A 12,367-nucleotide genomic window follows, 5' to 3' on the forward strand; every position below is an offset into this window, starting at 1 on the left:
CATGTTTGCTCCTATATAGACAGTACAGGTCACCTGTCTACAGTTAATAGCTGTATTTTTAGGTAGTTTTTCTATGATAACATATTATATCTACTTTCGCTTTATAAATCTCTAGTTTCTACTATACATCAGCTTATTCATCATCTATTAGTTTTCATACTGTTTTCTATTTTGACATTTCTGCCGCACAATTTAATTAAAATGAATAAAACAAAAATCTGGACCTTACTGTTGCCAATTCATCAAACTTTCCAAACAGTTCATTTAACAGCTTGACCAGTTCTTGAGCTGTGCATTGGGATGCCAAGCTTGTGAAGCCAACAATATCTGCAAATAAAATGCTGAAGAAAGAAGAGACAAATGTTAGCAGTTATTTGTTAACTACAGAAATGCTCATACATTCTCAACACTTCAACCAAATTAGGAAAGTGTTGAATTAATAAAAGGTTAATGCAGTTATAATTTCATGAAGTTTTCCAGGATTAAGATCTCGTCATACAGAGCAGACGCCGGGTCACTGTGACACTGACTGCAAAACCGCATGTTAAAAAGAAAATTTTCACATTTTTCAAACAAAAATGTTTTTCAGACCCCAAGTTTGCATTTTCACAAGGGTGAGAGGAGAAATTGCACCATACCATTTGTTGTGCAATTTTTCCTGAGAAAGCCAATACCCCATATCTGGGGGAAAACCACTGTTTGGGTGCACGGCAGGGTTCGGAAGGGAATAAGTGCCATTTGATTTTTTGAATATAAAATTTTCTTGAATAATTAGGCGACGCAATGTCACATTTGCGGAGCTCCTGATGTGCATAAACAGTGGAAACCCCTCACAAGTGAACCCATTTTGGAAACTAGACCCCTCAAGGATTTTATCAAGGAGTATAATGAACATTTTGAACCCAGATGTATGAATTTTATAACATTAGGTCATCACATTAAATATGTTGTCATTAGTATGCACTAAGTATCGCAGGTGCTCGAGTCCCCATCCCGCACGATTCACGGTTGTCAGACACCCCAAAAAAAAACATGCGGAGATTGCTCGTGTATGGCAGGCAATCCCCGCGTGTTTTTTATGGCTGTATAACAGCCGCGAAACATGCAGGGCAGAGACTTGAGCATGTCGAGCACCAGCGATACTCAGTGCATACCCGAGCACCCAATGCAAACTCAAGTAGTGAGCACTTGCGCTCAACACTAGTCACCATATCGTCATCATTTTTTTCTTTATTTTTGAAAAAATCCCAACCTCAACCCTAACACAACCCTAATCCTAACCGTAACCCTAGTCTTAACCCTAACACAACCTTAACCTCAACACAGCCCTAATCCTAATCCTAACACAACCCTAATCCCAACCCTAACACAACCCTATCCCTAACACAACCCTGTGAAGACACGGGGTCTTTCATGGGCGTAATACTACTCAGACAACACAGGGTGAGGGAAAACAGTGTGGCAATACTTTATTGAACCACAAAGCAGGCAATAAAAAGAACAGTCCCAGCAAATACCCAAGATGGTACAACATTAAACAGTCTCACCCTTCCACTGGCCCACCTGGGATAGAACAGCTACGACTTTGGGACTTTCAGGGCCAATTACCTCAACCAGTGGCCCTCCGTATTTGGCGGGCCCCCACAGAGAGAAGGTAGCGGCAAGCTTGCAGTCCATCGAGGTACAAGGCCAGGAGACCCGAGGGTCCCACCCTGGCCTCTCCTAGAGTTTCCATGGGGCCAGATGACCTGCTGGTCCCAATCTGGCTTCTCCGAATGTCTCCCTGGGTTAAAGGTGACCAGAGGGTCCCACGTGGCAACCCCAAATAACATATCCATGTGACAGTTGACTTCATCGTCCCAACCTGGTCTTCCCAAATGTATTCATGGGCTCTCTAATGGTCAATGGAGCAGATCCGTATCTTTCCAGTCAGGGCCATATATCCTTAGGCTGGAATCATGTAGAATCCAAATCTGTGTCTCTTTGGATAAAGCCATGTTCCCAAGCTGTTGGTCTGACGAGTGTATGATCCTTGATTCTCCTTGCAATTCTCTGATTCAAGTCTGACTGCTACAGAAGCATATGCCCTTTTAAGTACACATCCACAGGTCAAGGGTTAGGGATGATATTAATCCACAGGGCTCTGGTCTTATTGTTTGTGCATGTAATCAATTTACATAGTTGGTATAGCAGGGGGCTATTGTAAATAAACTAGCTAGCTTAGTATAATATGCAATTACCATAGTAACAAACATCATTGTTCACAGACTAATACAAGACAACAATCAGGGCTATACAAATACTGGCCTGTCCTTCTTGACTAGCCACAGAAATACACATACATTTACAAGTCAACACAAACACAATAGTATAATTCTCTTGGCTTAACAATTGTCTGGCTGATTAAGATTATAAGCTGCTTCGTCACAAATTCTAACACAACCCTAACCCTAACACAACCCTACCCTATCCCGAGGGATTCATTCACTATAATGAGGCAGCAGAGTTACTCTGGACTCCGTCTGGCTTCTGTTTAGCGGTGTCCTTTTTTTCAGAGGTTCACAAAACTGTGGTCAATGGCACTTTTATGCATGCTTAATAAAAGGATGGACACAGTGGGATCACAGGCCAGACGGCATCCAAGGTGCCTCCATCTGCGTCATTACAGGGAGTCTTCCACCGGAAGTTCCACCTGAATCACAAATTTCAAAGATTTACACGATAACCCCTGTGTAAGCGTTCGGCGCAAAGCACAGGGTAAATAAGAGCTGAGCCTTACTGCGATTTTTGGGAGGCAGAATAAGCAAATCAGCAGCAGATGAAGAATTGGTTTTATTTATTTTTTACACCGTTCCTCGTGGGGTATAAGTGATTAGACGACTTTATTCTTCAGGTCCATGCGATTACAGCGATACCAGACTTATATCGGGTTTTTATGTTTGGCAGCTGTCACACGCTTCTTTTTTGCAAAGACTAATTTTTGCATCGCCATATTTTGAGAGTAATGTAATGGTTTTTTTTTTTTTTTTGGGGGACGCATTGATTTTTTTCTTGGTACTATTTTCGGGCACGTGACATTTTTTGATCACTTTCTATTCCGATTATTGGGAGGCAGAATAAACAAAAACCAACAATTCAGGAATTGCATTTTTGGGAGGGCAAAATTGATAAGGAAGCTTTATTTTTTGGGTCAGTACGTTTACAGCGATACTACATTTATATAGTTTTGGCGCTTTTATACAATAAAAACTATTTTATAGAAAAAATAAATTTTTTTGCATCATTTTATTCTGAGAGCTATAACTTTTTATTTTTCGGCTGATGGAGCTGTATGGCAGCTTGTTTTTTGCGGGACTAGATGACATTTTCAGCGCTACCATTTTATTTACATTCGTCTGTTTGATCGCGTTTTATTCCACATTTTTTTCAGCGGCATGATAAAGCATCGAGTTTTGCTTAGTTTCTTAGTTATTGTTTTTACCGTGTTCACTAAAGGGGTTAACTAGTGGGACAGTTTTATAGGTCAGGTCATTCCGGATGTGGCGATACCAAATATGTGTGCACTGTGAATGATCAAAGTAACTTGCTGGTGTCTGGTGATATCGGGTTGTGCGGGGTCTCTGATCCAATGGTGCGGGGTCTCCGATCCAACAGCAGAGGGGCTGCTGTCCCTCTGCAGCCCCTCTACTCACTCACTAAGTGTTGCGATCACACTAATCACAGCATTCAAGGGGTTAAAGTGCCGGGAGCGGTGCGGGCACCTCTCCTGGCACTGAGTGCCAGGTGTCAGCTGTCAGAATCAGCTGATAACCGGCAGCGATCGTGCCCTCACAAATGGTGAACCTCTGAAAAAAAGGACACCGCTAAACAGAAGCCAGACGGAGTCGTAATAGTACGTATCTGGTCCATACATACCAGGGCACAAGGATGTACTATTACTGACTATGTCAGAAAGGGGTTAAGAAACAATAAAATTAACAATATTTTCAAGAGTCAATTTGAAAAACGGCATAGACGTGACAAAACATGTGCCAGCTATTTCTTGCATGCCATAATATTGGGTATTATATATAATATCCTATGCCTCCACATCAATTCCTAGGGTAGGCTAGCAGATAGCCAGCATGAGCTAAGGTGCCGGCGTCTCCTGACAGTGGATTACTGTAAACTGATTTCTTATTGCTAATGGCCACCTCGGGTTTTTTTTTTTGCACAACTGCGGAGCCCTTAACATCAGAAATACATTCACATTCAGTTCTCTTCTGATCTAATAATGCTATAAATCATGCCAATTTGTTGTGATACTAAGTGGAACTAAATGGTGACAGGTGCAAAAGGAAAGGGTGTAAATGAATTTCTGATTGACAGAAACTCATTTCAAAGTTAGAAAATGTGTTAAATACTCATCTCTTGTCCTAATCATTATTGCTGTAATTGTAGCATGAAAGGGTTAACCTTAAAGAAGCAGTTAGTGGATTTCATGCTAAAGATTGGGATAGGTTTGGTATGTAAAAATATACAAACGCTATCAATGCTCGGTTGTTTTTCTGTTGTGCAAATGCTTGGTGTGACTTATTTCACAACATAACCCAGATACTGGTAAATGTCTGGGGTTCTGGAGTCAATGAATAGTATAATTAGTTACATGTAAGCAACTTCTCAACTTCCTATTCTAGAAAACACACCACCCATATGTGACACAAGAGAACTCTCATATTGCCCCTCTGCCTGGAGTGATCAAAAGTCACACAGGGATAGGGTCACCAATCCTCCACTCCTTCCTGCCCGCTGCCAGCACTGTCCCTGCAGGCTCCTTCTTCTCCACACAGGCAGCTATGAGAACTGCAGAAATAGTCAGCTCCCACTTCTGCCCCACATCGACTTAGATCATGGAACATTTTCAAAATGTATATGATTAACTGCCAGACACACTAAAGAGCGAGCTGTCAATCAAATTGCAGGGGCGTACCTACAGCTGTCGTTTACAGTATGGTGAGTGATGACTGTAGCCTCTCTATGCTCGCCCTTATGACTGAAAGCTGATGGCTCCCAGGAGGAAATAGGTTCATTTTCTCCAAGTAGTTGTGCTTTCACTAAGTCAGCCAGGCTGCAGTGTAAAACTTTTACCCTATAACTACATGTAAATAGCATTTTCTGAGGTGACAGGTTCACTTTAAATGATTTTTTATATAGAATATTTGACATCCATGCAGAAACACATTATTTTGACCACTTGACTTAAAATGGGGTTCTGGCTTTCTGTAAAATTCTGCTTATCAGTTGTCTATCAAACTTTTAATACACAGTTAATACACATTTTACAAAGACGGAGAACACTGAGCTAGAAATATCATAAAATCAATAGATTATTTAAGGCTAATATTGCATATTCCATTACATACATATAACACATGTGAAGTGATACAATTTAGAAGCCCAGTGTAAGGGCTGAAAATTAGGTCCGCTAAACACCTATAACAAAAATACTAAAGAAAGAACACTTGTGGATATAGAGACAAGCTATTTATTAGATCTCACATGTGTCACCTATATAGCTGACAATGCCTGGGAAATAGGTCCATACATATCCAATATAACCCATATACGGTATAGGGATACCATTCACCCCAGCATAGACAGTCTATTCAATATAAACAGAACATGTGCTTGATAGCACAGTGAGAGCAAATCACACTTCAAAATGTCTATTAAGTCTCCAAAAAAATAAGTGCAAGTGCATTTAGTTCTACTCATCATAAGGTGACAAGCGGTGGATAGATTGGTTCTTTACCCATTATGAGGTGCTCCAGCAGACCTCCAGCCCAGACCCCGAATGCGCGCTTTCACTTGTATGCATCCTCAGGGGTCGTTGCTGTTGTACATCTTAAGTTTAATTTTATCTGCCAGGAACTTCCGCTTAGGTGGTCGGAATGGTCCACTGGCAATGTAATGTACGGCGCATGCGCATTCACTCACCGCAGTTGCGTCCGCCCCTCCACCCGTCAGTCTCTGCGGCAGTCACTTGGCGCCGCCGGCGCCAGGCTGCAGCCACGCAAGTGCAGCAGAGGGTTGGAGACAGGGGGCCTGGCGCAGCAAACCACAGCAGGGAAGGCGCATGCACACTTTTTTTACACAGGTACATTTAATATGGGTTATTACTATGGGATGCCGCCATGTAGGCTTTCCGATCATATGTGCTCAAAGCTCGCAGTTTCTTTGGATCATAATTACAGGTTATAGTTCTAATATAAGGTGCAGATGTGCTGGAAATATAAAATCACTCTATATATGCCCAATGAATATACACCTAACATAGACATATCATGCATAATAACAGGATGTATAGATGTTTAAACACAAATTCTTAAGCTAGCAAGGTGGCTATTGCATCCTTATTATATCATACACATCTCATGTTATGAGTTTGACACAAAGATCAAGGACAATTCAAAGCATGACTTTAACCTAATATTCAAAACCAATCTGTATCTTGCAGCTGTAGTCAAATCTGTATTGCTATCACAGATGGTATGGAGCAGGGAGAATCACAGTACGAAGCACCCTTGCATGTGGGGCATCCAGGAGACTTGCATATGGTAAGTATAAGTACCTGGTAATCATGGAAGATGATCTTGAAATAAACAAAAATGTAATTAAAAACAGGAATGCAATATGTGATTAAGACCAAATAAAAAATAAGAAAAGACCAACATATAATTAAAAATCCACTTTTGGGGGGAGGAGAGAACGGACTGAGACTTTCCTAATTTACAGGTATGAGGCGAATCCCAAGCACTCATTCAGACCATATGGCACCAGTGTGCACCAAAAGGCGTTTTATGTTTCCTCCCCTGATGCCACACTGTATGTGTTCTATGCCTCGGACCTTCAAGGATGTGGGGTTACATTGATGGAAGTTTTTGTAATGACAAGGTATTGTTTTAATTGTGAGGCGTCACCATAGAGAGTGCAGTATATGCACTGGGCATATATAGAGTGATTTTATATTTCCAGCACATCTGCACCTTATATTAGAGCTATAACCTGTAATTATGATCTAAAAAACTGTGAGCTTTTAGCACATATGATCAGAAAGCCTACATGGCGGCATCCCATAGTAATAACCCATATTAAATGTAGCTGTGTAAAAAAAGTGTGCATGCGCCTTCCCTGCTGTGGTTTGCTGCACCTAGCCCCCTGTCTCCAACCCTCTGCCACACTTGCGCGGCTGCAGCCTGGCGCCGGCGATGCCACGTGACTACCGCAGAGATTGACGGGTGGAGGGGCGGAGTGAATGCGGATGCGCCGTACATTACATTGCCAGTGGACCATTCCAACCACGTGATCGGAAGGTCCTGGCAGATAAAATTAAACTTAAGAAGTACAACAGCAACGACCCCTGAGGAAGCATAAAAGTGAAAGCGCGCATTCGGGGTCTGGGCTGGAGGTCTGCTGAAGCACCTCATAATGGGTAAAGAACCAATCTATCCACCGCTTGTCACCTTATGATGAGTAGAACTAAATGCACTTGCACCTATTTTTTTTGTAGACTTAATAGACATTTTGAAGTGTGATTTGCTCTCACTGTGCTACCAAGCACATGCTCTGTTTATATTGAATAGACTGTCTATGCTGGGGTGAATGGTATCCCTATACCATATATGGGTTATATTGGATATGTATGGACCTATTTCCCAGGCATTGACAGCTATATAGGTGACACATGTGAGATCTAATAAATAGCTTGTCTCTATATCCACAAGTGTTCTTTCCTTACTATAGGGTGGATGCAATACTTTTGTTATAGGTGTTTAACGGACCTAATTTTCAGCCCTTACACTGGGCTTCTAAATTGTATCACTTCACATTTGTTATATGTATGTAATTGAATATGCAATATTTTTAAAAGCATTAAATAAACTATTGACTTTATGATATTTCTAACTCAGTGTTCTCTGTCTTTATAAAATATTGAGGTTTTTTTTCATGATATAGGGCACAAGCCCTTTGATTAAAAACTAGGGGTGATATTCTGGAACATCTATTATTATATATGGTTAATATACAGTTGTCACTTGTGTAGGACAAAAAGATAAGCAGAATAGTTGAGTCACGGGAAAACCTACTCCCTCAATTTGAATGGAGGCCAGAGAATCCTGCACAGTGCCCAGACCGAAGCGGGTGAAAAGGTTCCAGCAAAGAAAATATTTCCATCAACACGTTTAACATATGACATATTTCCATTTTGTAACATCTACTGTATATCACAAAAGGCAAAACCTTATACCTAAACAGGACATCAAACAAAAACATTACTGGCAATGCGAATTATCATGCCAATCATAATCTGTAACAAACTGTTCATGAGTCAAATAAGAAGGCTGGGGTTGTACAGCTCTCCATCTGTTCACCATCTGCTATAATATAAGAGCTGATGTTAATTATTTAGTTATATTATGAAAGTAATTTAATATCTACCCGCAGGTTAAAAGCCAAGTAAGCCAGATGCCGACCTACACACACACACACACACACATACTGTTTTGTGGGTTTTGGAACATAATGTCTCCATGTTTGCCTTGCTAAAAAATATATGTGATAGATTATTGTTACTTTATAAATTGTTAGCTAAAGTCCAGAGAAACAGGCTTCTGTATATGGCAGACCTACGTGATCACGTAGGGAGAGTGTTGAGATACAAAGGGAGCCTCCTCCTTCTACCAACCACTTAGGACATGTGCATACAACGTCTATTTCAGGCAGAGTCCAGCTTGAATCCATCTAAAAAAAAATGCTAAAAAGAATGAACATATGCACAACAATGTCAAGACGATTTGCCGTGCATATCTTCCATCTTTTATCACTTCTATTTAACTGCTTCTGGCATCAAAAGCCTAAAAGTCTACTGACCAATCTTCAGGTAGCTATCGCTTGGAGCTTGACACTATATTATACTAGCTATTGAACCCGCTCTATGCCTGGGTGGCGAGCATTTTTATTGGTATATGCTCCACGATCCTGTTACGTGCCACCCCCATCCTTTTACGTGCCGACCCCTTCCTGTTACGTGCAGCCCCCATCCTGTTATGTTCAGCCCCCATCCTGTTATGAGCAGCCCCCATCCAGCGCCCCCATCCTGTTATGTGCAGCCCCCATCCTGTTATGTGCAGCCCCCATCCTGAAATGTGCAGCCCCATCCTGTTATGTGCAGCCCCCATCCTGTTATGTGCAGTCCCCATCCAGCTATGTGCAGCCCCCATCCTGCTATGTGCAGATCCCATCCTGTTATGTGCAGCCCCCATCCTGTTATGTGCAGCCCACATCCTGTTATGTGCAGCCCCCATACTGTTCTGTGCAGCCCCCATCCTGCTATGTGCAACCCCCATCCTGCGCCCATATCCTGTTATGTGCTGCCCCCATCCTGTTATGTGCAGCCCCCATCCTGCTATGTGCAGCCCCCATCCTGCTATGTGCAGCCCCCATCCTACACCCCAATCCTGTTATGTGCTGCCCCCATCTTGTTATGTGCTCCCACACCCGGAGACCGGGGGAGGAGAGTGGCGCCTGAGTACACGTATGCCCATACAGCGCTGTCTGGGGCCAATGTGTCTTCACTAAAATGGCGCTGGATACCGCAGACAATGAATGTATACCGCGAGCTCCGGCACCAAAAGTACATACTTGACCCGAAGGAATGTTGCCACGGCACCTCTGTTTTAGCCGGAGTCCGGGGGAGGAGTGTGGCATCGGAATCAGCGCATGCACATAGCGTGCTATCCCACGCCATATACTTCTATTACCTGTAACGGCTGGATGCGTTCTTCTGTCTGGAGCAGCGCATCGTGCTTGTGCAGTCTATAGAGGCTTCACACAGAAGGACACATCCCTGGTTATATTATAGATGTACCCCAATTCTGGTAATAGCCCCCATCCTGGTATATATGCCTCCCCTTCTTATTATACGCGGCCCCTATCCCATCCCTGTAAGCATGGCACCCCTGATCCCCATCCTGGTACGCCTGGCACCCTTCCATCCCTGCATGCATGGCACCCCTCCATCTCGGTATGCATGGCACCCCTCCATTCCAGTATGCATGGCGCCCCCCCACCCTGGTATGTATGGAGGCCCCCCATCCTTATATGCAAGGCCCCCATCATCCTTATATGCAAGACCCCCATCATCCTTATCCTGGTATGCAAGGCCTCCCGCATCCCTATACTCGTATGCCTGGCACCCCTCATCCATATCCTGGTATGCATGGCACCACTCATCCCTTTCCTGGTATGCATGGAACCCCTCATCCCCTATCCTGGTATGCATGGCAATCCTTATCCCCTATCCTGGCATGCATGGCACCCCTCATCCCCTATCCTGGCATGCATGGCACCCCTCATCCCCTATCCTGGTATGCATGGCACCCCCCCTATCCTGGCATGCATGGCACCCCTCATCCCCTATCCTGGCATGCATGGCACCCCTCATCTTTATCCTGGTATGCATGGCACCCCTCATCTTTATCCTGGTATGCATGGCATCCCTCATCCTTATCCTAGCATGCATGGCACCCCTAATCCTTATCCTGGCATGCATGGCACCCCTCATCCCTATCCTGGTATGCATGATACGCATCATCCTTATCCAGGTATGCATGGCACCCCTCATCCTTATCCTGGTATGCATGGCACCCCTCATCCTTATCCTGGTATGCATGGCATCCCTCATCCTTATCCTGGTATGCATGGCACCCCTCATCCCTATCCTGTTATGCATGGTACCCCCTCATCCGTATCCTGGTATGCATGGTACCCCCTCATCCCTATCCTGGTATGTATGGTACCCCCTCATTCCCATCCTGGAATGCATGTTACCCCCTCATCCCTATCCTGGTATGTATGGCCCCTCATACGTATCCTGGTATGCATAGTCCCTCATCCCTATCGTGGTTTGTATGGCCCCCCTCATCCCCAATCCTGGTATGCATGGCCTCTCATCCCTATCCTGGTATGTATGGCCCCCCTCAACCCTATCCTGGTATGTATGGCCTCCTCATCCCCCAATCCTGGTATGTATGGCCCCCTCACCCCCAATCCTGGTATGCATGGGCCCTCATCCGTATCCAGGTATGCATGGCCCCTCATCCCTATCGTGAGATGTATGGCCCCCCTCATCCCTATCATGGTATATATGGCCCCTCATCGTATCCTGGTATGCATGGTACCCCTCATCCCTATCCTGGTAAGCATGGTACCCCTCATACCCAATCCTGGTATGCATGGTACCCCTCATCCCTATCCTGGTATGTATATCTCCCCTCATCCCTATTTTAGTGTGTATGACCCCCCCTCATCCCCAATCCTGGAATGCATGGCACTCCTCATCCCTATCCTGGTATGTATGGCCCCCCTCATCCCAAATCCTGGTATTCATAGCCCCTCATACCTATCCTGGTATGCATGGCCCCCCTCATCTCTATCCTGGTATGCAAGGTACCCCCTCATCCCTATCCTGGTAAGCATGGTATCCCTCATCCTTATCCTGGTAAGTATGGTATCCCTCATCCTTATCCTAGTAAGCATGGTACCTCTCATCCCCCTCCCCCTATCCTGGTATGTATGGCCCCTCTTCCCCAATCCTAGTATGTATGGCCTCCTCATCCCTATCCTGGTATGTATGGCCCCTCATCTGTAACCTGGTAAGCATGGTACTGACTGCTCATCCCCCAATCCTGGTATGCATGGCCCCTCATCCACATCATGCTGCACACACACAAAAAAACCAAACACTTCTACTCTACTCTTTCTTCCCTGTGCTCCAGCGCTGCGCTCCGTTCTGCAGGAGGCCCATACTGCGCTGTCCGGAGCCATTTTGTTGAAGACACACTGCAAATGTGTCTTCAGTAAAATGCCGCCGGATAGCGCGCTATGCGCATGCGCCGATTCTGACTTCCGACAGAGCTAAGCATCTACCGTTATATTATAGATGTGAAATAAAAAAAATAAAAAAAGCTGATGGCAATACAGCCACAAAAATGGTGCAAAAGCCATCAAAGAAGAGTTACACTGCCAGTGCATATTGTTAGGGTTCGGTTAGACTGAGTGATTATCCTTGAAGATAATTGTGCAGGCTAAACAGGCTGCCAATCACCAGACGAATGAGCAAAACTCTCGTTTGGCAGGTGAAATGATCTTTGGGTTTGCACAAGAAATCATCATTCTCGGCAGTGCGTGCATAAACAGGACTTGCTCGGCAGAGAACAATGGCAGCCAATGCCCACTGGACAATTTATTAATGATTGTTTAGTCTGCCTTTGTAAACAGGCTATTAAATGACAGCCGATTGGGAAATATTCGGTCATTTAAAGATGCA

At 44.1% G+C, this 12,367-nt stretch overlaps 1 protein-coding gene across 2 annotated transcripts in view; it reads right to left on the minus strand.

Moving 5' to 3' along the window:
• The window catches only part of ADCY1 (adenylate cyclase 1), a 743,884-nt gene that overhangs the window by 460,814 nt on the left and 270,703 nt on the right, over positions 1–12,367 (minus strand). For both annotated transcript variants that reach the window (XM_073678356.1, XM_073678357.1), the window contains exon 4: positions 230–341. In XM_073678356.1, coding sequence (XP_073534457.1) covers positions 230–341 — 112 coding nt within the window. The remainder of the gene's footprint in view (positions 1–229; positions 342–12,367) is intronic.

The sequence above is a fragment of the Phyllobates terribilis genome, unplaced genomic scaffold (genome assembly GCF_046119375.1).
Source record: "Phyllobates terribilis strain yellow unplaced genomic scaffold, ASM4611937v1 Scaffold_4__5_contigs__length_816908805, whole genome shotgun sequence".
Taxonomy (NCBI): Eukaryota; Metazoa; Chordata; class Amphibia; order Anura; family Dendrobatidae; genus Phyllobates; species Phyllobates terribilis.